Source organism: Cloeon dipterum, chromosome 1 (genome assembly GCF_949628265.1).
Source record: "Cloeon dipterum chromosome 1, ieCloDipt1.1, whole genome shotgun sequence".
Lineage (NCBI taxonomy): Eukaryota > Metazoa > Arthropoda > Insecta > Ephemeroptera > Baetidae > Cloeon > Cloeon dipterum.
This window is the reverse complement of record NC_088786.1, coordinates 19,815,927-19,840,351: the sequence shown is the minus strand read 5'-3', so window position 1 is coordinate 19,840,351 and position 24,425 is coordinate 19,815,927. Positions and strand designations below refer to the sequence as shown.

At 40.4% G+C, this 24,425-nt stretch overlaps 5 protein-coding genes across 14 annotated transcripts in view; 2 read left to right on the top strand and 3 right to left on the bottom strand.

The window, feature by feature from the left end:
• The window catches only part of KaiR1D (Kainate-type ionotropic glutamate receptor subunit 1D), a 40,519-nt gene extending 39,406 nt beyond the window's left edge, over positions 1 to 1,113 (bottom strand). For 6 of the 7 annotated variants that reach the window (XR_010575442.1, XM_065493324.1, XM_065493316.1 and 3 more), the window contains exon 1: positions 985 to 1,113. The gene's annotated coding sequence lies outside the window, so the exon portion shown is untranslated. Of the gene's footprint in view, positions 1 to 937; positions 957 to 984 lie in introns of those variants that run through there. The other variant, XM_065493333.1, reaches the window with a different exon arrangement.
• Positions 1,114 to 3,073: 1,960 nt separating this feature from the next.
• On the top strand, positions 3,074 to 7,931 carry gudu (Armadillo repeat-containing protein gudu). Its single transcript, XM_065495763.1, has 10 exons — positions 3,074 to 3,320; positions 4,257 to 4,403; positions 4,460 to 4,672; positions 4,833 to 5,081; positions 5,272 to 5,382; positions 5,439 to 5,675; positions 6,147 to 6,443; positions 7,254 to 7,445; positions 7,503 to 7,724; positions 7,784 to 7,931. Exons 1-10 carry the CDS (start codon positions 3,102 to 3,104, stop codon positions 7,889 to 7,891), a joined length of 1,995 nt encoding a protein of 664 aa, XP_065351835.1. The 5' UTR covers positions 3,074 to 3,101; the 3' UTR covers positions 7,892 to 7,931.
• A 341-nt stretch (positions 7,932 to 8,272) lies between these two features.
• LOC135947145 (broad-complex core protein isoforms 1/2/3/4/5-like) lies at positions 8,273 to 12,845 on the bottom strand. Of its 3 annotated transcripts, none has more exons than XM_065495792.1 (5): positions 12,672 to 12,845; positions 12,250 to 12,445; positions 12,016 to 12,192; positions 11,038 to 11,383; positions 8,273 to 8,765 (listed from the first exon to the last, which is right to left on the bottom strand). In XM_065495792.1, coding segments are annotated over exons 1-5 (945 nt in total). In that variant the 5' UTR covers positions 12,674 to 12,845; the 3' UTR covers positions 8,273 to 8,541. The 3 variants fall into 3 exon arrangements, with proteins under 3 accessions (XP_065351864.1, XP_065351850.1, XP_065351859.1); XM_065495778.1 differs by having other exon boundaries at positions 8,622 to 9,073; XM_065495787.1 differs by lacking the exon at positions 8,273 to 8,765 and adding an exon at positions 9,891 to 10,297.
• A 634-nt stretch (positions 12,846 to 13,479) lies between these two features.
• Positions 13,480 to 22,585, top strand: MED23 (mediator complex subunit 23). 2 transcript variants are annotated; one of them, XM_065476124.1, is made up of 22 exons: positions 13,480 to 13,646; positions 13,719 to 13,963; positions 14,031 to 14,142; positions 14,196 to 14,399; positions 14,458 to 14,748; positions 14,888 to 15,112; positions 15,164 to 15,250; positions 15,305 to 15,507; positions 16,143 to 16,543; positions 16,915 to 17,089; positions 17,415 to 17,584; positions 17,635 to 17,819; positions 18,150 to 18,304; positions 18,359 to 18,539; positions 18,601 to 18,888; positions 19,102 to 19,201; positions 19,258 to 19,491; positions 20,431 to 20,590; positions 20,649 to 20,927; positions 21,330 to 21,530; positions 21,602 to 21,837; positions 22,178 to 22,585. In XM_065476124.1, exons 1-21 carry the CDS (start codon positions 13,602 to 13,604, stop codon positions 21,831 to 21,833), a joined length of 4,173 nt encoding a protein of 1,390 aa, XP_065332196.1. In that variant the 5' UTR covers positions 13,480 to 13,601; the 3' UTR covers positions 21,834 to 21,837; positions 22,178 to 22,585. The 2 variants fall into 2 exon arrangements, with proteins under 2 accessions (XP_065332196.1, XP_065332205.1); XM_065476133.1 differs by having other exon boundaries at positions 13,481 to 13,646; positions 17,635 to 17,798.
• On the bottom strand, positions 21,846 to 24,417 carry LOC135934444 (uncharacterized protein F13E9.13, mitochondrial). Its single transcript, XM_065476191.1, has 6 exons — positions 24,265 to 24,417; positions 23,275 to 23,357; positions 22,878 to 23,218; positions 22,154 to 22,281; positions 21,974 to 22,097; positions 21,846 to 21,923 (listed from the first exon to the last, which is right to left on the bottom strand). The coding sequence occupies exons 1-6, from the start codon at positions 24,338 to 24,340 to the stop codon at positions 21,857 to 21,859; spliced, it is 819 nt and encodes a 272-aa protein (XP_065332263.1). The 5' UTR covers positions 24,341 to 24,417; the 3' UTR covers positions 21,846 to 21,856.
• Between the last annotated feature and the right edge of the window lie 8 nt (positions 24,418 to 24,425).

Sequence of the window (24,425 nt, the reverse complement as noted above, 5' to 3'; positions counted from 1 at the left end):
GGAAACTGAGACGAAATCTCACGAGTTAAAGGAAAAATTGGCACGTGATAAAGCAAAATGAACAAAATTTACACCAAACATCAATGTTCACAAAAGTTTTCGCATAAATATTTATTTTTTACGGGTTTTACGAGACAAATTTTGAGACCTCGGTATCTCATCTTCCAGAGGTGCAATTTAAAAAGTTAAAAATGTATGATGTCTCTCGCCGAGCCCGATTGAAATAACACCAAATTTGATATCCTAGATCAAGGTCTAATTCCATTTCTCTTAATTTTTGTTTCTAATTAAAATCTTGAAAACAAGCCTTCATTTTTTCAATTTTAAAACTGTCTCATGGCTAGTGTGAACTTCTGTAAAAATTTCAGAGTGGTATTCTTTTTTTATCGAGATATGTCACTTCTAAACTCGAAAAACACTAATTTTTCCATTTTCATGTCTTTAAATTATTCTACGGCGATTTTTGAATGAATTCACAATAGCAGGATTGAATCTGAAGCTGCAGTGCGTTAAGTATCAACAATTTTAAACGAATGGTGTTGCCTTCACTTGGCAGTTTTGAACTACAAGGAATTTCTCAAATGATCAAAATAACTGCAATTTTTATAGCTAGAAAAATCTACAATTCCGATCGAGCAAGAAGACAAGGCAGAACTGTCCCAACATTGCAGACTAAAGTAAAAAATGAAAGACAGTCAAAAGAAATTTCAGCAACCGATAATTTATTTTCAAAGGCATTTCAAAATGAAAGCTGACAACTGAAGAGTCCTCCCATCAAAAAGAAAAATTGTAGAGGGTGTCACGAAACTAAAAGTGACAACTCTCGAGCCGCGACATGCCGGGAGCATCCCGGGGAAAATCTCAAAGAGGCAAACGCTCGAATCGATTGCTGGTCGCACAACGCAAGTGAACCAATTAGAAATAAAGCAAAATATACACAATGAGAGAGCGGCTGCAGTGGTGTTTGTGTGGGCTTCAACTCACCCCTCGGAGCGATGGGTCATCCCGGCCGGCTGCTGCAGCTCCAGCTTGCCATCTGAAGAGACGCGGAGCACCGGCCGCTTATCCGCAGCCGCCAGCGGCGCCCTCGGCGGCCGGCCCCGCAACTGCAGCCCCTGGGACGTTTTCGCACGTGCCATATTCTAATGGACAGTGCACGCGTGCAGCGATGCCGTGCGCGCGTGCCAATTTTTCCTACCTGCCCGCTTGGCCCGGCCCGGCAGCGGCAGGCCTCGTAAAAAATGCAAATTGCGCTTTTAATAATTGAGCGGCGCGTGCATGAGTAATGAGCGGCGTGTGTTCCCTTTACGGCCGCGCCAACGCCGCCTGCTGAATTACATTTCGACTCCCTTTTCGCCGGCACGCGCGCCGCTTTTCGCTGCTGGTGTCTCACTAATGAGCACCGAGTCTCTGCAATTTCACAGCCACTTTTTTTTATTTCTGGCGAGTGTCTGCCTTAGATAACTTCGGTACTTTTTTACTGAACACTATCAACGCTTCGAAATTCATTCAGTTAAAGTATAAAGCGAGTTGTACGTTAGCTCAAGCGTCTTAAAGCTTACAATTTCTCATTCATTCTACTTTAGCTGGATTTAAAACTAGGAGTAGATAGAACAATTATTTGGAACAGGACAGCAAACGTCTCGGTCCCTCATATGTACTTATCATGTTGGCCACAATTAAAAAGAGATGAATTGACGAAATCTTGTGAAATTCCATCCAAACCTTTAAGAAAATTAAATTGTTATTACAAAATATACTACTTACGAATGAAATAAACGTAGAAATTTGGGGAAAACGAACCTTCATGAATTTGTTTCAGATGCCTCTAGAGCCTGCTATTTTAAAAATTTAATCAAACACCCAGCGTTTAAAAATTAAACATTAAATTGTTCCTTTATACTCACACCTTTTATTTCGAAAGTTATGGTGTTGTTTGAAAGTGTTTGATAAAAGATGACAAATTTGCCAAATTCCCGCAATTTATGGTTCACTTTTCAAAGTCAAATTTTAACAAATTTCAAACTTACATAATTTCTTGAAAAGTGGTCAGAATGAAATCAAATTTACGTTTTTGGAATCTGCTCAGCGTGACGAATTGAATGAAATCGCGTGTATCCGCCAAAAATAAAAATCCAGATTTATAGGGTCCAGCTTCAGCAAAAATGGTAGTTTACTTGTGACGCAAACACAGTTTCGTCCTTAACACATTATTCTGCTTTACGCGAGAATGCAGTGTAACGCATAAACACAAGTTTTATGTTAAGTGTGTGCGACGGCTGTCGGCATTCCATGGCGTTTAAATACTCACTAGCCTTTGTGCACGGGCCAGTGGTGCTGACAATGAACACATACTCACAAGTGGGACACGCTCCAACTGTTCTGCCGTCTGCGCTACAACGCAATGTTGTTATTCTTTCAAAAATGTGTGAGTACTTCCAGTTTTTCCCCTTTGATTTTCAACCGCTGCCGTTAGAATTCACTCTGCTTTTAAATCTAAAACTCGGGGAGGGAAAATATTAAATTAAACCTAATGATGTTATGATTAAAACGGGCACGGATTGACAAGATTGCGTTTGGGGATTAATTCAATCAAAATATTTAACTAAGAAAAAATATGCAAAGCATTGTTCATTATAGAAAATAATAATAACTAATTCTTATTTGGATAAGTTTTTTATTGCAGTACATCTTTACGTATTTTGTTACAGTAAAATTAATTTTACAATAATTCCTAGTTTGAACAAAATGCATGAGCTGTTATTTTACGTAACTTCTGGATTTTTGTTTCTTTGGTGCTTGTAAATTCTATTCAGAAGTTCCTTCATTTGAATTTATCTGGAATCATGAATTTTAAATATTCTTCAGCAGAAATATAATTTTCAAGCATAATGATTTCCACCATTTTGTTAATTAAATCCGTATGCGACTGGAGGCATAATTTTTCCCGAGCAGAATTTTTAAGGGTACTTGAAATGCATTCGCGCGACGCGTACATTCGAGAAGTGTTTTCGGTCGTCATGGTGATGAAGAGTTGGTTGATTTGTGCGGGTGCATGCCGGTGCGTGCACATTGTTGAAATTATTATTGCCGCTCTCATTATGAGTGTGAGTGGAAAGAGGTCAAGTATTTCGTCGTCTCACAAAAACGGCGAGCCGAGGACGTCGACAGCGATCAGCTGCAATTCGGGCTCTTCTGCTGAGGACAGCTCCGACGACGACTCCGGCGATGACCTCATTTGTCAGCAGCTCAAGAACAAGACTGCTAGCAATTTAGATTGCACTTATTGGGACATCCAGAAGCTAATAAAGTACACTAGGGTGAGTCTTACAATAGACACAGTTTCTTGGTCTGTGTTATGATAGGGAGTGTGTAAGTTGTTTTTGTATTGTTATAAAAACAAAATAAATATACAAAAACCGAAAATTGAAATATCATAACATCCAATTTAAAATTTCAGAAAAACTCCTAATAAGAAAATATTACTTTTAACATTGTATAGGCAGGTAAAATAGTTAAATGTCTTAGAAAAAATTGAAAAAAAAACTAATCCAAAAAGAGATGCTATTTTTAACTTTCTATTTTGTTAAATTTTGTCCCTCGAGTTATTTTAAATCGACATAATGATTCCAAATTAGAGCAATACATTTTATTAATTAGGCTTAAGTAGTTCCATCAGTATTTGACCTAATTGGCGCATTTGCTCAATGCCAAAATTAGCATGAAAATATTTTACATTTAATAAAATTCAATCATACATTTTTTACGCTCAGTATGCTTTTCAAAACACATTTTCTCGAATTTTTTACATCGAAAACACATTACATTTCATCCCTTATGTTTAGAGCTTGCTAAAAATTTTCCTTCAATCCTAATCCTCGCTACTCGGCAAACTTTGTGTTTGTAAGCCGGCATCCAAGCAGCGCGTAAGCCCCTGAGAGAGAAAACGGTAGACAATCCGCTCGTCGCGCAAGACAAGCGGATAGCCTACTTTCTATTAGCTGGAATGCGCTCGCTCTCAACTATTTTTCAACTAAAAGGTTGAGGTCGCAGCCAGCCTAAATATCAAAGCGGCTACAGAAAAATATCGAAACTTTGCACTTGCCTACCAATTGTGTAAAAATCCAACTTTGGAGTGCTTTTGATAAATTCAATATATTAGCTCAAAAATGGTACAAATATCAAAAAGATTTCACCTGAAAAATACCAGAAAACCCAAATTAAATCAGATGATGACTGGTTCAGTTCTTTGTCAGGCTGGTAACCGGACGGCGACGGTTTTGGCGCTGACCTGTCTGAAGGAGCACGAGCTGAACAGCGTGTCGTGCCAGCAGGCGATCCGTGACATCGGCGGCATCGAGGTGCTGATCAACCTGCTGACGACTGCCGACGTCAAGTGCAAAGTATACCATCTCAACGAGCCTAACATTCCATGATAGCTAATGACGCAAGTGTGCAGATCGTGGCCCTGCAGGTGCTGTCCGAGCTGGCAGAGTGCACGCTGGTGCGGCGCAGCATCACCGACCTGGGCGGCGTGCCGCACCTCGTCACGTTGCTTGCGTCGCCAAACTACCAGCTCCGCTTGCTCGCCGCTCAGACGCTCGCGCACGTTGCCAAAGTCAACAAGGCCAGCCGCATGGTCCGCAAGTCCTACTATGGACTCGCCAGACTGGTATTTTACCTGTTTCATTCTTAACTGTTGGTATTGTTTTTTTAAACCGAAAATCAGACGAGACACCGATTAAAAAATCGAATATTTTTGCACATTCCTAAAAATAGTCCAGAAAAATATTTTGGTTGTAAAAGCTAATATTAATATTATTTTGAGACAGGTTGACTTGCTAGACATCCCAATCAGCGTATTGGAGCGGAAATTGGAGCAGTTGTCGGACGACGAGGTGCAAATGTTGGACGTGGCCCATGCCGGTGCCAGAGCCCTGTGGTCGCTGTCACAGAGCCAGAAAAACAAAAAGGCCATGCAGCGCGCTGGCTGCGTTCCCTTGCTGGCCAGACTGCTCAGGTCGGTGCACAGAAACGTGCTCGTGCCTGCGGCTGCCACGGTCCAACAATGTGCCACGGAGGTAGGTTTTATTTTGTATTTTTTTTTTAAATTCCCTGAAAGTTGGGAGGAAATTGATGTTTCCCAGGTAGTTCAATTTCTAACAAAATCAACAACCTATTTGAACAGAACACAAATTAAAAAAATAGCTCTAACTAATCTAAATTTAAATACAAAATAAAAAATTCTCTCACTAATAACCCATCTATTAGGAAATTTTCAAGTTGGCGATGCAGAAAGAAGGGATGATCCCCGACTTGGTCACCCACCTCTCCAGCGACGACCCTGAGCTGCGGAAGCACGCAGCGCTGGCCATCTTCAAAGTAAGAATTAGCTTCGTGAGTAGAGCAGCGGAAGCAGCCAATTACGTTATTTTCAGTGCGCCGAGGAAAAGGCGACTCGGGACGCGGTTCGGCAGAACGGCGGGCTCGATCCTCTCGTGCAGATGCTGAGGGCGGAAACGGCAATCAAGGACGGCAACAATAAGCCCATTGTTGCGGCACTGAGCGGCGCACTCTGGAAATGCGCCATTAGCCCCGAAAACGTGAGGCGTCTCGAGGAACTCGACACGATTGAGCTTCTCGTCGCTTGCTTGAAAAGCGAGGATAACGAGGAGGTAAAAAAAACTTAATTTTAGACGATTTTACTCTTTCAACTGTTTGTCTTAGCATCAAATTTGCAAATATCATTGACATACAATTCGAAAACGTATCTAAAATTTCAAAACCGTAAAAACCAAGCATTATGCAAATTTAAAGATTCTGCAGGGGAAATACTATGAAATAATGAACCAGTAAAAATCAAATATTTCTTTGAAATATGCCAATTAAAATTAATGGCCTATAGTAACTATTTAAAGTTTAAAAATACCTAAATACCATTTTAAACTAATTAGTTTGCTCGGAAAATTATATAAAAATAGTAGACTCTTTATCAGCAAACTTACAAATCGATTAGAATTCAGAGCCCTAACAAAAAATTCTATTTAATTAATATTAAAGTTTCTTTTGCTTTAAATGTGAGAATTATCAGATTTTCCTTATTTGAAGCAAATTTTCTATTAAAATAATGCCTATTAATTTGTCAGGTGTTGACAAATTTGGTAGGTGCTATCGCTGAGTGCTGCCGGTCTCCCAACAATCGCGTAGCCTTGCGTTTGGCAGATGGCCTACCATCGCTGGTCGCCCTGCTTTCGGGCACCAACCCGAAATTGCTGGAAAACACCGTTTCTGCCCTGGGCCAAGTTGCGCAGGAGCCCCAGAGCTTGAAGATCCTGCTCGAGCTGGACGGCGTGCGGCTCATTTGGACGCTACTCAAGTGCTCTGATCCGCAGGTGCAAGCCAACGCCGCTTCATCTTTGTGCCCATTCATCAAGCACGCCGAGGTAGGTGAAAAAAATTAATTAGGAATTAAAACACGAATATTTATGCAAATAATTTTCGATTATATATTGAATTATATTTTTTTCGTAATTTTGCTTATTTTGAAGGACTTTCGTGTGTACTAAATATCGCTTTAAAAATTAGAAGATATATTTTATGAATTACTAGTGCATAAATATAAGAGTCGGTGAAAAACACAGATTTTACACAATAGAAATGTTTTAAACTAAAAATGAGTTCAGCAGGTTTGTTATTTTTAGAGGAAAAGTTGTAATTTTTTATTCAATAGCATTTTTGGGAATATTAATAGGGATGTGAATTTCAGATGGGTCAATTCGAAAAACTTTCGACCAATTCTGGATTAATTTTTGGAGTGTAATATTCCCACATCATTACTACCAATAGCTCTTTCCAAATAAGTTTTTTTTTAAGTATTTCTATCACCAAGGAATTTTCTTAACAAGCCAGATAATTTTTTGTTCTATTTTTTTCTTATTTGGAGGGGAAGTCAGCCTTTGTTTTTTTCTTTGCCATATTGATTTCAAATTTCAATTTGCTAAAACAAACTGACGAATGACTGTATTTGTTTCAATTGTGATTTCCCTATTGCTTTATACCGTTTCTTAAACTGTGATCAAAACTCAACTTTATTTCAAGCCGCTAATATAAAATCGTGAATGCGCCTGTTTCAATGTTCCAATTATTTTTTGTATATGGTGTCGTTTATTTTAAAATAAATTTTAACTCATTTATTCAATACGACGTTTTTAAATTAATTTATTGATACTTAATAATTGTAATCAACTTTTCAGGACTCTGCCGAAATGGTTCGCAGTCTGATCGGCGGCTTCGAGCTGCTGGTGACCTTGCTCTCGTCCAACGACAAGAGGGTGTTGAGCAATGTGTGCGCCACGGTTAGTTGCATCGCCAGCAAGGACAAGGACAACCTGGGCATCATCACCGACTACGGCGTCGTGGAAAGACTCGCCTCGCTCGTAACGACTGTACCAAAATTTATATTCACCATTTTAAGAGGGCTTCACGAATAAAAATTTTCCCAGGAGGATCCGACTCTACGCAGTCACCTGTCAACAGCGATCGCCCACTGCGCTGTCTACGGCAGCAACTGCAGGAAATTCGGCCTGCTGGGAATCGTGCCCACCCTAGTCGATTATATGACCTGCTCCAACCTGGGTGTGCTCCGTGCCACGGCCAACGCTCTCTACAAGCTTTCCACAGAACCGTACAATTGCATTTGCATGTTCGACAGTGGCGTCGTCCCCGTAAGACGCGATTCCTGTTACTGGTATGAAAATAAGGGGAAATATTTTGTTTTTCGCAGCACTTGCTTCAGACCATCGGATCTTCCGACGAGCATTTACAGGAGAGCTCGGCGGGATGTTTGAGCAACATCAGAAGAATGGCTCTGGCAGCACAGCAGGAGTTTTGACCACCAAGACGGAAACATTTGCTCCCTTTAACCAATAATTTTAAGAAACTTCTAAATTGTTACGTTTAGTATTATGGTGCTTGCAGCTAAAATTAATTTATTTATTAAAAATTGTTAGGAATGTTAAACATGTTTCGAGTTGTTTTAAAATAAATTCAAGTTGTTTCAATAAATCCTACAGACCACAAAGAAACCAGCGGTAAATTGCCCCAACCGAAATACAAAAAAATCACTGCATTTTTGTTCATGTTTCAAGCCGATTCAGCAAGTTTAAATAACCAGGTGGTGCTGATTAATCCTTTTCCGAGCATTTGTAGTTGCTTCTTTAACAAATCGTGCTGAAAAATGCTGGTTTTGACCAAGTTGAGATGTATACCGATGAGTTTGAGAACGTTGGGAGCTTTTATTTAATTGAAAAATAGTACAGCAATCAACTTGCCAGCTGGATGCGTCTAATCACAAGGTGCGTGTCGACAGTACTGGCGCTTGCATTTTTTCGCACAACGAGGGTTTTAAACGATCTAACAATAGAGAAAAAACACGGAAAGCGCAGTCACACTGCTCAGGGGTAGGTCGGAAGTCTTTCTCTTCTCCAGCGGCTCTCATGAAACGAGGGTCCAGAATTAATATAAACAACGGCCGGGCGGTGCCTAGTGTTTGTAATGGCGGGAGGTGCAGTGCGAGATGAGGCTACTCTTGTTCTTGTACTGCTTGCCGCACAGGTCGCACGTGACCGGTCCAGACGACTCGCTGTGGCTGTCTGCGATGTGCCTGAGCAGCGTCTGCCGCCACGTGTACACCTTAGGACAGTGCGGACAGTGGTGGCGGGCCTGCGGCGGCTGCGGCTGGCGCCACTGCTTCACCTCAGGCAGAACTGCAAAAGAAGCCAGGCACAGCATCAGAGGTCGTCGCCGGCGGCGAACTTGCCCATTTCGGCCGGCTCGCCCGCCGCCGCCGACGAGTGCTTGCGCTCGCGGTGGGCGTGCCAAATGTGCTTGCGCAAGCTGTTGTAGTGTTTGTAAGTCTTATTGCAGTATTCACAGATCATCGGTTCGTTTTGCACGTGCACGTATTTCACATGGTCTGAGAGTCGAGTGTTTGTCACGAAAGCCTTGTTGCAGATGCCGCAAACAAACGACTTTTCGCCGTTAATAAAGGCCGTGTTGTCTGCGGCTCGCGCCCCTGCAAAATCAAATCAGTCAAGAGGTGAGAGCGGGAATGTTGAGTCCTTGTTCGAGTCCCATGGCTCATTGTCAGCGAAAAAACCCTGCGCTGATCCACATTCCTATCTTTCCGCATGTCAAATGAGTTCTCGAGGTAATCACTGCAGCGGCCCACACCTTGATTAGTGTTTATACAAACGCACAAGTTGGAACTATGCCCGCAGCCTAAAATGCAATTGAGAACATCTCCTTCGAATAGTACCTTTATGTGTAGGAAAGAAAGCGGCAGCAACTGCAGGCGACAGTAGAGACCTCTGCTCATGCCCAACGAGTGCAGAGAAAAACAGGCAGTTCAACTGATCACGTCACTCAATCCTATTGGACGAGAGCAGACACGCACTGTTGCATTCATCAAAGTGGATGACATCACAAGGGTAGTGAGAAGCAAAGTGCGTGCCAGCTCTTGGTCAACTGACAATGAGTCGCGTGACTTGTAGGACTGCATACTTTTCTCTGCTCTCTCTGGTCATGAGGAGATGTCTCTTCTGTCGCCTGATGTTGCTGCCGTGTTTTTTCCTACACAAAAAAGGACACATTTCATACGTGAATTACTCGGTTCTGCACGGTCATAGTTCCAACTTTTGTTATAGATCAAATAAAGTGCGGGTGGCGTCAGTGACTCATTCATAGAACTCATTTAACAAGGGGAAAGAGGGACGTGGATCTGCGCGGGATTCTTACAAGGACTCAATGGGAAATGGAAGACCAGCCAGCCACCACAACAGATTCCAGCTAAAGCAGATTGCATGGCTCAGTGTTAAGAGAAAACGGCAGGGTTTAAAGATTTGGCACGTTCATTTTATTCACGTTGTCCGGGGAAAATACCCTCTAAAAAATTGTAAACATCACAAAAGCTACTGATCGGCAGTGCTAACAAGTTGCCATTAACTGTTATTAATTCCGAAATTTGCTAGGAGTGGTCACTTGGTGTAGCCAGACTTGTAGTCCAGCGAAATCTTTTTCAAAATCGTGTCCGGCAGTTCGGGGTGTTTCGAGCGAACGTGATCGTTCAAGTCAAAGAGTGCGCCAAACTTTTTCGGGCACGCGGGGCAGGTGTGCCGCTGCGTTGAGTGCACTCGCATGATATGTTTGTACAAATTGGCAGAGCTGCTGAACCGTTTTTGGCAGAAATCGCAACATGCATTATCTCCCTCCTGATGAGGCCGCGATGGGCGCATCGGACCTGCAACAGGAGGCGATCGTCTACATCTGCACTTTGGAACTCTCTCACACACGCAAACACAACACACATGGACACGCAACACTGCTCGCTATTGCTAAATTGCGATCGAACGGGACTAAAACTGTTTCAACTCTCAGAGCCATGCATTGTTACAATGCATCCGGTCGGAAAAGTGGAAAGAATCAAGGAGTTTAGTCGAAATTTGCAAAGCCAGTTAGTTAGGTTTGAAACTTTTCTTTTGATGTTTGAAATAAGAGGTTGCCAAAATTATTTGTAGTACTTTGTAGAAAATTAATGATCAGCGAGAGCATAATATTAGGATTTTTATTTACTCGATTTTTTGACAGTTTATAACATTATTTGGACCTTGTTTAAATATTACTTTAATTTGTAACACTTTTTGAAGAAGTTTGGGCAATTCTATCTGCCTTAAAAATACAACTGTGAAGCCAGTTTTCATTCAATTGTGATTATATTTCATAGAGAGACTACTTGACAAGACAAACCAAGCGGCGAGTTATTTTTTCTCTTTGGAAAATTCCATTTACTTTCAGCAGGAAGATAAAATCTGTTCAAAACGTGAATAAAGTAGGAAATTTTATTAGCTGTCACAATTTGCAAGAAAATTTTGTCCAGATTAGAATAGAGTTGGAAAATTTGTCAATTTGAGGTTTTACATAAAAGAAAAGTTTCGAGAAATTAGTGTCAACAAACAGAAAAGCATATTTATATTAAATAACCTTGCATGGAGCTGTGCGAGCTGCTTCCTTCGATGTCAAGCGCGCTTCTCATTCCAATGCCCATTGGTCCTCCGGAGTCCAAGCAAATCTGTGACTCCAGGTCCAGACTCTCGTCCTGCGCGGAAAAGTCCTGCTCGTTGTCGTCATCATCGTCGTCAATGTACTCTTCGTTTTCCTCCTCGTTTTGTTGTTTGATAGTGATGAACTGTATTTTGGGCTGGCTATCCTCTTTTGGCTGAGGCAGTGGTGGCGGCGGCGACGGCTTTGCTGCCTCCACAATTTTCCGTCGCTTCATTTGAGGCGATTGTGACTCTTGGAACAACTGACTCACATTCCGCGTGCTTTCCTGTTGAGCAATTCATTTGCATCACAACTCTGATTCAATTAATTGAAAAAAACTTTTGACACATAAAAACGGTGTTTGATTTAAATGCTTCTTATAAATGATTTATTTTAAATGCAAGAACGAGGAAATAAACAGAGTTGGCACGGTTCCTCCAAAAAATATAGAAAAATCAGAGCAAGAAATGTATTGTTTTTATGGACGGTGGAAATGCTCTTTAATTTGATCAACATCCAAGATAGATAACTACCAAAAGTGCTGGTCATATGCTCACAGAGGTGAACAAATAATTTGCCTTTGAAATTGATTAATATTCCAGCTCTGAACATTTCAGAATAAGAATTGAATCATGTGTAAATTCATATCAAATATCGGTCTAAATATTTTTTAGTAATTTTGCCTTTTATTACGTTTTGAGGCTTGTCACGTAGAGCAAAGGATACTATATTATTTTATTTGAAATGTTATAATTTCCATAGATTTTTGTAAGGAGAAAATGGAAAATAAAGATTTTCTACTTTAATGCGTCTCAAAATAAAATTGGAAAATGGCGAATATTTTCGTAAAAAAACGCACTCGATAATGTTCTAGATTTTTTCGCCCTATAGTAATACACCAGAACACATAATTTTTACCTTGTTGTCGTCCCCGGTTAGTCCCTTCACTTTTAACACCTCGGCAGTCTTTAGGAATGTGTTCAGGTCGTCTTGTTTCACATTGACTTCTCCCCTGTACATGAACTGAAGAATTGACTTTAGGTCAGTGAAGCTGACATCTTTCAAAATAATAATAGGGTGGTTGTTAGGATTGACCTGAAAATAAATTAATATTATTTTTTCGAAATTAATCTATCTCAAATTTATATTCACTTTGAAAAGGGCCTTGAAGTAAGGTGAGCAAACAGTGAGCACAGCTCTGTGTGCTTGAATATACTGGCCCTCGCAAGCAAGGGTCACATCTACGAGGCTCTTGTCTTCTAGAAGTTCTTGGAACCCTGAAGACATGTTGGTGTGGAAGTTATTCCATCGCAGCGAAAACTGCTCGCTGTCATCTTCCATTGTGTTCCTGCGAAGACGAAATAAATTCATTTGGCGAAAAAGAGAGGTGATACCGGTGATACGAGGAAGGAAGAAGTAGTATAAGACGGATGTTCTTGGAAAATGAGAAAAGATTGCACCGCCCCTCGACGAGAGTCTGGGATTTCCGTCACAAGGAAAGCTGGCACGAAAAATACGAATTTCGGCCAACATTTCCTTTGCCTGTTCGATTATTTCTCTAGAAAATGACTTACATTCAAACCAAATCCAACTCCTGCCGATAAACTCGTGAATTAGGAAGCATAAAAGCGGATTTCCCTGGAAATTTCCACTTTAGTAAACACGGGAACAAAAAAGTCTAGATAGATAACGGAACGTGTGCTGTCTTTGCTCGGCTCGCAGGAATAACAGTATTTGGGTGCGATGCGCGAGTGCGCATGTGTTTAATGGTGGCTGCTAGATTGATGCTTACGCCCCCCGTGGCACGCCCTCATTCCTCATTCCTTGTTTATATTTGTGGACAGAGAATTAAATAATGCCATAACACGCTGTCAGTTTTCATATCACTTTCCTAACTTAAATTTCCTACTTAACATAAAAAGAAATAAGGCTTAAAATTCTGAAAAATTTATCGGGATCAAAATTATTAATCTTTGAATGATAAAAAACAAAAAATAATTCTGATTAAAATTTAAAAGCACTTTAGCAACAGCCATGGTGCTAGATTATTTTCGCATCTTCTTGTTCCTTTACTTATATTTTATAGGAATAAAAACATGAGAAAATAAAAGGTTTTTTGTCTTTGTATTATCAATCCAAAATCCGCAGCAAATCTCATTATCTTCAATCATCTCATTGGATCGGTGGATCCAGGCTTTTCCCGCGCATTTTTACATAAACAATAAACAAAAACAGACAGCACCTCTAGCGAGTATTCTACAAATCTCTTTTTGTTTGCCTGTCCTGTTCATGTGCAAGACGGGAGATGGCGTGTCATTCCATTGTGCCTCAGCCTCAGTGCCTCGTCCTCATCCTCATCCTCATCTCATGCATGTGAAGTGAGAAGACTGAGGAGTGAAGAGTGAATGCCGGTTTGCAAGGAGAGAACTAAATAGCGTTGAATGTGACGCCTGTAGCCGGATTTTGTTTCGATTTCTATCAGATCGTGCAGCTTTTTTAAAATCATGGCTGCAGAAATGCAGATTACCACCATCCTCAACAAAGTCATGGTCAGCTTTTATAAACTTAAAATAAAATATTATTTGAGTTATATTCGACTTAAATTATAATATGTCTTTTAGAAAATTGACGCCGTTGAGGAAGCTTTCGCTCTGTATATTGTTCACAATAATGAAGCGAAAAGGACAAAATTCGTCACAATTTTAGACGAACTGAAAGCTGTTTTCTCGAATCTCTCTCCTGAACATCAGGAAGCAGGTGTCAAGCACTTCCTTCTTTTGACTTCTGAAACCACAAACCTAAGCCGGCTTCAATTTTTGCTCAGCCTCTTGGAGCAACTTGTCGCGGATGGGACCTTAAAGGCCAGGTACATACATACACAGGTTTCCTTGTAAAAACTAAATACACATTAACAACCCATTTTTAACCCACAGACTTGTGTGCGAGGCTGTAATGAACTGTGAAAAGCTGCAGTATCACCGCCAGAATTTCTGGACCGAGTGCTTTAAACTGGTTTTGAAGATCCTCGGAGGAGTGGACTATAAGGTTTGTTGCCAGATTCGTTTTTAGTGAAGATATTAAAATTGAGCTTAATCCAGGGGGTCAGGTCCGTGATGAAGTCGTGCAAGGAAAAGTCGCAGAGCATTCCTGCTGACTTGAATGCATCAAATGCGCCCCAGCTGAAAGTTCTGATGGACGTGCTCGAGCTGATATTCGACAGAAATGCATGCCTCCTGCCAGGCTACTTTATTGTTACTGAAATCCAGAAGGCAAATCCCAACAACGACAACTGGTCCCATTGGGTATGTGGATAACCTGCTGCCTACCTGAGCAAAGTTACTGATTTTAAATAATACTTAGAAACTGGCCAAACTGCTCTCGGGCTTTGTGGAAAGTTTCCTTCCCTTGGTTCAAATGATCACCATCATTGGCAGAACCAAGATGCTGCCCATTGTTGAACACTCTGGGGGCGGCCAGGACAACCTAAACAACTCGTGGCTTTTAGACACGGCGACATTAAAGTTGAAACTCAAGGGAAATCTGCCGTACGATAAAGAATTGCTGGAGCCGCAGACAAAATTACTGAGATACGTTCTCGAGCAACCCTACTCGAGAGACATGGTTTGTCTAATGCTCGGCCTGACCAAACAGGTACGCCCTATGTTTGTTCATTATTAATATAGTTAAAATTATATTAATTTCATTATTAATATAATGAAAAAACAGCTTTTTATAAACTCATTTATATAAATTCTTTAAACTTCAAGTGATTAAAAAAATATTTCTGTAGCTGAAGCAGCGATGCCTAGCTCTTGAAGAGCAATTGGTCGAATTAATGGTGGCTGCTATGGAAAAGTCTGAGGAGGACATCCCAGTAGAGGAAGCAAATACCGAGGAAAACACCTTGTCATCAGCTCGCCCCCTGCTGTGGCAACACTTGTCCTCTCAGTTGATATACTTTGTTCTCTTCCAATTTGCGAGCTTCCCTGACATCGTGAGCGCACTCCACAAAAAGGTGAAAAGAGCTTGAGTTTAATTATTTATATAAAACGTTTTGTTTCTTCAGCTGGCTGAGAAGGACCTGAAAAAGGGGAGGGACCACCTAATGTGGGTTCTTTTGCAGTACATCAGTGGCAGCATTCAAAGAAACACGGTAAAACAAACTTGATATCTTTTATGTTTAAATTCTAGCTTAAAACATTTTCAGCTCAACACCTTGCTGCCGGTGCTGAGCCTCTGCGACTTTTTATATCCAGAAAAAGAACCGCTGCCTGTTCCTGATTACAACGACCCTATCAGTTCACGCCAGTTAGCAGCCATTAGTATATGGATTCATCTCCTCAAGAAGGCTCAGACTGAGGGCAAAGACATTCAAAGACCAATGCCCAACGCCTTCAAAAGTCACCATGAGTGAGCAAATTATTTAAATCAGAATGTATTTTAATCCATTTGTTTATTATTAATGTTTTTAAAGACACTGCTCCAGGGTTTGGCGTAGTGGCGAAAAATTGACAACTTGACAGTCCACTGATATTGGGGAATAATCGGTCTTTTTACAGCAGTTTTTGGAATATTTTAAACTCCCACCACGGACGGAAAACCTGAAATACCTCATTTTATCGCTGTTATTTTTAAATTTGATATTATTTGCGCGCATTTTTTATGAAATGAAACACTACTTTGCTGTTTTTATTTAGTTTTTTTTGTTCTTGAAAATTCTACCTGTGGATAAAACAACAGACTAACCTGCAAACCTCAGACTGCTCTAATGATTATTTTCAAATTTTAATGTCCAATAAATGCTATATAAAATTTCTTCAGTAAAAATTACCGAACAATTTATTAAAAATTCCCACTCTAGTAAATAATTGGATTCCAGATCCAATTTCATATTGTTTATTAATTTAAACATTTAAGTCTTATAAAATTAATTGTTTAAGAGTAAATTTTTGTTTGGTAGCAAAAGTTTTTCGGTGCATATGTGATCTGAGAAAGAAATATGCATATTAAATTGACACAAAGCTGGTGCTATTCTCAATTTCCAGGTTCCTGCAGCACTTGGTCTTGTCAACCAGCACCCAGCTGTCCATGGGCTCCGACTACAGGATCGCCATCCTGTGCAACGCGTACTCAACTAATCAGGAGTACTTCACGAGGCCGATGGCCGCGTTGGTGGAGACGATCTTCGGCTCGCAGAAACAGGGCCAAGCACCGATGAACACAAACAATGGCATGAGCAACGGCCCAACCACTCCGCTCTCGATGGAAGCGCTTGACTCACTTACCGTACATTCCAAAATGAGTTTGATCCACAGTATAGGCAGCCATGTCGTCAAACTCGCCCAGTCCAAGTCGCACATGCCCCTGGCACCAGCGCTGGTCGAGACGTACAGCCGCCTCTTGGTCTACACTGAAATCGAAACACTTGGCATCAAAGCATTTATAAGTATGCTGTTAAAAAGACATGATCATTCACCCATGTAATATTTTTATTTCTTTTGTTTTAAAGGATATAGTTAATGGAAAGCCTGAAAAATTGTGGCTACAAAGTTTTTCCCGGAACAATTTCAGGGTGTTAGGAGGGAACCAGAATGATAAATAAGTTTTCACAGCAGGCTAATCAGCTAAAACTCCTCATACAATTATCTTATATTTTTCCAATTATCGAGTTTACAACATGTAAAAAACGATTGGTCTTCAATTATTTAATAATCGTTAAGATATTGTATTCATTGTATATCATTTTAAAGGATTGGCAAATTTCATTGTTTTCGCGCGGAAAGCATTGCTTTCTTAATAAAAGTTATATTTTCCTAGGCCAACTGTTGCCGAATGTCTTCAAATCACATGCTTGGGGAATTCTGTACACTCTTCTGGAAATGTTCAGCTACCGAATGCACCACATCCAGCCGCATTACCGTGTTCAGCTGCTGAGCCACCTTCACAGTTTGGCGTCCGTGCCACAAACTAACCAAGTTCAGCTCCATCTTTGGTAAAATAATTTTTTGACCATAAATGTTTATTTTTTAACATTACAAAAATGCAGGCAGGTATCACTTAACAAAAAGAGTCTTGTGTCTACAAAAAAAATGTTGCAAAATAGGGGTTAATCATAGGAGAAGAGGCCATTTTATATTAACTATATATACTTTGCTCTTCTACAGTCTTGTAACAATTGGTGCTATAGTATAGTGCCAAAACTACCAAAAATATTAAAAATCCAATTAACTTGATTCAACAATTTTATCCACATATTGTTTTTAAATATATCATTCTAAATTTTATTTTATTTTTAACTTTAATATTTTTTGTTCCAGCGTGGAGAGCACCGCCTTGAGGTTAATTACCGGCCTCGGCAGCAATGAAGTACAGCCTCAGCTCTTGAGGTTTGCCGGAGAACCCCAGGTTCTGGTCTCAGTCGAGTCTGAAGAGCTCAATCGAGCGTTTGTTTTAACGCTAGCCAGAGCAATCCATGTCACTAGATCAGGTTGGAACTAATTGAAATATGGCGAACTAAATTAACTCTGTAATTTAAAGGATATGAATCGTTGTCTGGGACGTGGTGCAAGACTGTTTTGAAGGCAATCATGTCTAACACGCCTCACTCGTGGGCAAATCACACTCTGCAGTGCTTTCCGCCTGCATTGAACGAGTTTTTCACTACCAACACTGTGCCAAAGGAAAACAAACAGCAGCTTAAGGTGTGCAGATCCTTTACTTTGGTTTGACAATTTTCTTTTCTCTTTTAAACTGAAATTACTTTTTATTTACGGAATTGAGTTTTGTTCAGCAGGGTTACATTATTTCATTACCACCTCTGGTTCTTTTCACCAGTTGATTTTTTTCAATTTCTTGGGAAAGAATTTCGTCATAATTTAATGTCTAATTTTAAATCCATTCAAGATCATGGGAGATTAACAAACAATAAATCTCGCAAAAACTGGAAGCTCATTTTTTAACAAATGTAACCCTGACTAACGTTCTAACAGCATCTCAATTCAATAGCTTTAAATCAATGCTTATCATTCTCCGTTTTTAATTCTTGATAACAGAAAGCCGTGGAGGAAGAGTACAGAAACTGGGCATCAATGACAAACGAAAACGACATCATTGCCCATTTTACTGTCCAAGGAACGCCTCCTCTATTCCTCTGCCTTCTGTGGAAGATGATTTTGGAAACTGACAGGATCAGCCCAATTGCTTACAAGTAGAATCATAATTTTAATTCAAACATCAGATAGTAATTTGATCATAATTGTAGAATTCTCGAGAGGATCGGTGCAAGACCTCTTTCAGCACATCTGCGCAAATTCTGCGACTATCTAGTCTACGAATTTGCCAACTCTGGTGGTGGACAGCATGTTAATAAATGCGTCGACGCAATCAACGACATGATGTGGAAGTACAACATCATCACGATTGACAGACTTGTTTTGTGTTTGGTAAGAACAACAAAAATTGCTGATTTTTTAATGCTATATAATAATTCCTCGTTTTGTCTAGGCTTTGCGAACACAAGAAGGAAGTGAAGCACAAGTTTGCTTCTTCATCATCCAGCTTCTGCTTCTGAAGGCGGCGGAGTTCAGGAACAGAGTGCAAGAGTTTGTCAAGGAGAACTCTCCAGAGCACTGGAAACAGTCCAACTGGCATGAGAAGCATCTGTCCTACCACAGGAAGTTCCCGGAGAGATTTGCTCCAGATGGAGGTCTTGACCAGACAGGCGGAAACTCTTCGTCGGTCTACAACACGTTGCCAGTCTACTTTGGAAACGTCTGTCTGCGCTTTTTGCCTGTGAGTTTATTATATGACTAGGAAACTCTTAGAATTTAATTTATGAACAAACACTAGCGGTGTACGATTTTCAAGAGACAACAATCTTGCTTGTCTCCTTTAACGAAACTCATCATGAAAGCCTACTTAGGTTTCATCAGAAACTAATATTATGTCAATTCCCTACTTCCTTGTGAAATTATTAAATTTGATGCTAATATTTTGCTAATCCAGGTGTTTGACATTGTGATTCACCGCTTCTTGGAAATTCCACCCATCATCAAGTCGCTGGAGACGCTGCTGGAACACCTAGGCTGCTTGTACAAATTCCATGGTACTGTTAATTATTTATGCAAATCTTTCCACGCCATTTTCTCTTAAAAAATGCAGACCGCCCCATCTCTTACCTATACTACACGCTTCACTACTTTGAACACAAATTGAGGGACAAGGCAAGTTTGCGTCGCAAATTGGTGGCTGCCGTCATTGGCTCCTTGAGGGATATCAGGCCGAATGGATGGAGCTTGTCGGAACCGTACCAAAACTACCTGCGCCAGAGCGACGAAAAGCAGTGGAACCCAGAGCTTGACTACTACATTCACCTCATTCAACGTGTCGTCGACAGTATCCTTTCCAAATTATTTTTAGAACAATATGAAATGAGTAATGACAGAAAATTTTATGATTCATTAAGCTATATATACAATTTTACCACAAGGTTATTTAGTTTCAAAATAGCCTATCGAAAATCTAATAATTTTTTTAGTTAAACATTTTGCACATTGGGGACTGGCTTATATAAAGCCTCATATTTTTAAACTGAAAATTATTAAACAAATTAATTTTGCAAGAAATATTCCAACTGAAACTACCTACCATGCCATCCACTTGCCGTGAAGACTTGCTGATGCGGCCTGTGGGATGAAGATCTCATTAATATTTTTTACTGTTATCAGCCAATACTATGCCTGTTATTTTGATTTAAGATGCTGAAATTGTAATATGAGAAATCCTAGATTTTCCTGTTAACAGAAGAAATAATTCATTTTTAACCTGTTAAGCTGTGAGTAATGATTTTTAGCGTTTTAGGCTGTAGGTCAAACACAAGTTAACTTTTTAATTTAATTTCGTTTATTAAACACCTATTTGTGTACAACAGATTATATTATATAACAGATAATTGTCAGGTCAGTCATTTGGCAGGTAATTTTGCTGCCTGGGTCAGACTCATCTGGTTCTTGTCACAGCTTAAAAAGTGATAGAAATCCATGCTCTTATCACAAAGTTTACAAACACAGCCTGGAAGAGCTTCACTATGAAATTCTTTAATTTTACACAGCAGATAGTGAAAGCCGTGACAAGCATGCCGTGTTAGCGTGTGCCTGCTTGTGTAGCACACGGCCTTCCAACTCTGGTCAACCATCGCGGGCGTGTCGAAAAACCCCGGCTCAATCCGGAAAATCTTAAACCACTGGTTTTGAATAAATTTATTATAATTTGTGGTGTGAGGAAGAGCACTTAGGAGTTAACTTTTTGCTCCTGAATTCCTTGACTCTGTAATAGCACTGAATGGCAAACCACCATTCCCAGCCACTGACTGGCGCTTCAATGAGTTCCCGAACGCCGGCGCGCACATCCTCTATGTTACCTGCGTGGAGCTGATGGCCGTGCCAGCCCCTCCAAATGTGGTTGCCGGCTTCCTGCTTGATGTCATCTTCAAAGGGTAAGCCTCACTGAAGAATAGTGCCAAAGCAGAAAAATCTAATAAAAAAAATTCCCAGCTATCCGGTGATCCCTTCAGATGACATGGAGCAGTGGATCAACGCGCTGGGCCAGGTGCTGGCTGCGCTGCCTGACGCTTACTGGAACGAGCACCACATCAGATTGGGCCAGATACTCGAGTCAATGAAAGTGTGGAACTACCGCTGCACGCCCTTCCAGCTCTTCAATTTCAAGGAAACGCATGAAGCTCTGCTGGAGAACAAGTTCGCCTACTCGCTGGCCGTGGCCCATTCTCTTTGGCAACACTCTGGAGCTGGGCAAATGAGCTTCTTCCCAAGGTCAGCACTTAATTTTAATTTAATTCAGACATGAATTTTTACTAAAATAGCTCTAAATTATTGTTCTTTGTCTAACTCAAATTACCAAGTTTCTGGTGAAAGTCCCATTGAAAATTTTTCAACAGCCTAAGTCCAAAAATGATTTATAAAAATATTTTTTTTTAGAAAACTTGAAAAATGGTTCATTTTTAAGATTTTTACTGCATGTGTGGCCTCTTTACCGACACCTGACGGGCTCTGTATGGGTTCTCTCTGCAAAACGTGCACAAGCCATGTTAAGGGCTTTCAGAATTTTTGCACTAGGACTCTTTGGAAGCCATCACATTGTTTTTTTCTAAATTTTTAAGAAAATCGGTAGTAAATTGTGCGAACCTTGGGTAAGAGAATGTCTTACACCAACAGGTTCATCAAAGAACACATTCAGCCACACGTGCAGACAGAGGAGCAGCTTGTGTTCGCATGCCACCTGATCGGGCCTTTCCTGCAGCGCTGCAAGCCTGAGCAGCAGCTTTTCGAAGTCACCGTCAGCCTGAACGAGATGCTGGAGCAGGTTGACAAACCTGGCGGACAGCTCAATTACCTGGATCCAGTCTGCGACTTATTGTATCCTTTCGAACAATTTTTTACATTTGCTTAAAACCCCTTTCAAAAATATATTCTTAACCCAGAATCAGCTACCACATCAAGTACATGTATCTAGGGGACATGATGAAATCAGAGGTGGAAGGGATCTTCAGAAAACTGAGTCCAGCTCTGCAGATGCGGCTGCGCTTCATAGCGCACTTGAACCCTGACGAGGCCACCAACGCTACTGCCTCAGCCGCGAGTGTTCCTGCCGCTGCCCCAACCCCAGCCGCGAATACCGCGGCCGCAAGCGCGACACCAAGCAATCCAGGTGCTCCATAAAAAGGTCAGTGATCTTTTCTAATTTATTTAATTTCGACAACGTGTTCCATGAATCTTTTGACTCGCTCGCCGTCAACTTCATTCTGCCATCTAGAAACAATTCTGGCTAAGAGGAAAGTTGTTTTTTAATTAAATATTACCGTCCCTCTCGCTTGAAATGCGTCCCAACTATCACGGCATCCGCGTTTTTCGAGGTCTCCCTCACGTTTTCAAAATTCGTTCCAGAACCAACAAGAATTGGCAAGGATGTGGACTTTTTAACTCCTGAAAAGCATGGCTTTTAATTCAGTTTAGGATTATAAGAGAGTAATAATTAATACCAACAAGGTCGCTTTGTTTGACAGGGTCTCCCGTGGCAGAGCCTGTCACGATCAGCCCATCTGAGAGGAAAAACTCCGCAGCCTTGGCCGTTTCTTCAATGCTCACGTCTCCCGTAATCGCGTGTGAACTGTGAATTTTATCATTTAGGCGATTAAGTACTAAAATAGCGAAATATTTATAGCAATTTGTAATTACCGATCTTTGGTATCACTTCCTCGCATTTTATTCAAATTAATTAAAAGTCCGAAAAAGCAGGGCTTGAATCAAAAGGTGGAAAATTGACTAAAAGACTGCCTACATAGTTCATTTTTCTTTTTTAATATCTGCCTTTTTAAGCATAAGTATCTTATAGAATTTAAAATAGATAATTACAAAAACGTGCAAATTATCTTGTGTATGTTTTTTATCAAATAAAGGTCAAATTAAAACGATTTTTTATTTTAATTTGTCTGTGTTTACAGATATCAATATATTTCTCCGGCTGAAAAAAATTGAATTAAATTTAACCCTTTTTAAACATTTATTACTCTTATCAAATTTTAATTCACAAACAAATAGCGTTAAATAATTTTAAGTTTTTTTAAGAGAATTTTGTCCCAGAAATGCAAGATTTTATTGGACAAGACCGGACTATTGTGTGAACCCTGCGTTTCTAGCATCTTAAATTCAAATGATGCGAAATTCCGTCAGAGAGTGAGCGAAAAAAACAGCTGATTAGCGAACCTGTGCTTCTTCTTGACGTCAGTGAAAATCAAAACGTGGTCGGCGGCAAGCTCCCTGCGGTATCTGAGCAGCTTGCCGGCGCACGAGTCGTGGTAACCCTCGTCGCCCACATGGCCGAACACAAATCCCTCGGCCCTTATGAATTGCAAATCGGCCGCTTGAGCAACAGCCAGCGCCTGCAGGTTGCCTCCGGCGAGAATCTGCACGCCGCAGGCGATCCGCCTGCCGACGAGTCGCTTCACTTCGGCGCACACGCGGCCCATCACGGCCGTCGTCTCGGGCCGCAACTCGTGCGACTTGACATAAGGCACGTCGTGCATGTTCTCTATGCAAATCCCGTCCTGCGCGAATCTCAAATTCAAATCAGCTCAAACTCGGAAAGCAGCCCAATTCTCACGATATTGCTCCGCGCGTAAACTTCGGCGTCGCGACTTGCTTTCTCGATTAGCCGCGAAACTGACCCGCCATACAGTGGAGTACCTGAAATAAAATTAATTTAATGGAAATCGTTATCGAAGGGATTAAGAATCCGAGGGTTTTTTTTTGGCAATGCGGTGATTTGAAAAAGAAATCAATTTCATAAGTGAAGGAAAATAATTTAATATTGATTTTTTTACTTAGTCAATATGAAATAATGCAGCTTCATCAATATACGGAAAATAAACACTAACACATTTAATTTAAACTGAAAAATTATTCTGACAGACCAACATAAGTATTCTGAATATCAATGTCAAGCCACGTGCGTCTTAATTTAATTTATGCCTCAAAGAATCTAAATTACGGCACAATGTTTCGAATGATTAAAATATTATAATTTTAATCCAGCGCTGAAAGCAATTATATTATTAACAATTCAACCATCACTTATATGTATATTTTCTGTATTAATAAAAGAATTTCAAATAGGACGAATTGTTTAACTATTATAGGTCATATTTATATTATACATATATAAATATATGGTAGACTCACCATATTCGCCCAACTCACACTTCTCGCTAGGATAGGGCATTAACATTGATTCTTCCCATCAGAGCGAGAAGTGTGAGTGATCGGAAAGCGTCAGTCTGCTATATTATTCAAAAATACTTTATATAACATTCCTATCATTCCTTACCTGCCGCACACAGCGTTTTTTCCTATTGTAAGTTAAAAACAGTTGGGAGGGAACTCTGAATTTCACAATAAAAAGGGTATATAGTCGGTATATATTCCGACATCCGACCGATTCACACTATTGTCAAAAATGTCAGGGTTTCAACAAAAGCAGAAAGGTTTGAGGATTTGAGGATGAAAAATGCGGTAAATGTCACAATGTATGTCAGTGATTGACGTGAGTCGTCAGTGTAAAATGGATTAGGTGTATAGAAATTTTTCTCCTGACCTGGCAGGGCATCGACATGAATCATGCCAATGACGTTCACACGGTTTGCCGTGAAAATTTGTCGAAAACGATGCATTTTGAATGAAGTTGCGTTCTTTCAGTGCCTTGTTTTGAATTGATGACACCTCGTGGCGGCGCCGAGAGACTTTTTAAGATAAAGA

Excerpts from the sequence above, each read along its gene's own strand:
- gudu (XM_065495763.1), top strand. The coding sequence starts at position 3,102 with ATGAGTGTGAGTGGAAAGAGGTCAAGTATTTCGTCGTCTCACAAAAAC. Across the intron at positions 4,673-4,832 it reads ACTATGGACTCGCCAGACTG|GTTGACTTGCTAGACATCCC; the intron begins GTATTTTACCTG and ends ATTTTGAGACAG. Across the intron at positions 7,725-7,783 it reads TCGACAGTGGCGTCGTCCCC|CACTTGCTTCAGACCATCGG; the intron begins GTAAGACGCGAT and ends TGTTTTTCGCAG.
- LOC135947145 (XM_065495778.1), bottom strand. Across the intron at positions 12,193-12,249 it reads ACTTCAAGGCCCTTTTCAAA|GTCAATCCTAACAACCACCC; the intron begins GTGAATATAAAT and ends ATTTATTTTCAG. Across the intron at positions 11,384-12,015 it reads TAACCGGGGACGACAACAAG|GAAAGCACGCGGAATGTGAG; the intron begins GTAAAAATTATG and ends ATTGCTCAACAG.
- MED23 (XM_065476124.1), top strand. The coding sequence starts at position 13,602 with ATGGCTGCAGAAATGCAGATTACCACCATCCTCAACAAAGTCATG. Across the intron at positions 15,508-16,142 it reads GCCTTCAAAAGTCACCATGA|GTTCCTGCAGCACTTGGTCT; the intron begins GTGAGCAAATTA and ends CTCAATTTCCAG. Across the intron at positions 20,928-21,329 it reads CAAATGAGCTTCTTCCCAAG|GTTCATCAAAGAACACATTC; the intron begins GTCAGCACTTAA and ends TTACACCAACAG.
- LOC135934444 (XM_065476191.1), bottom strand. The coding sequence starts at position 24,340 with ATGCATCGTTTTCGACAAATTTTCACGGCAAACCGTGTGAACGTCATT. Across the intron at positions 23,219-23,274 it reads TTTACGCGCGGAGCAATATC|GACGGGATTTGCATAGAGAA; the intron begins GTGAGAATTGGG and ends AGATTCGCGCAG. Across the intron at positions 22,282-22,877 it reads GACGTCAAGAAGAAGCACAG|TTCACACGCGATTACGGGAG; the intron begins GTTCGCTAATCA and ends TAAAATTCACAG.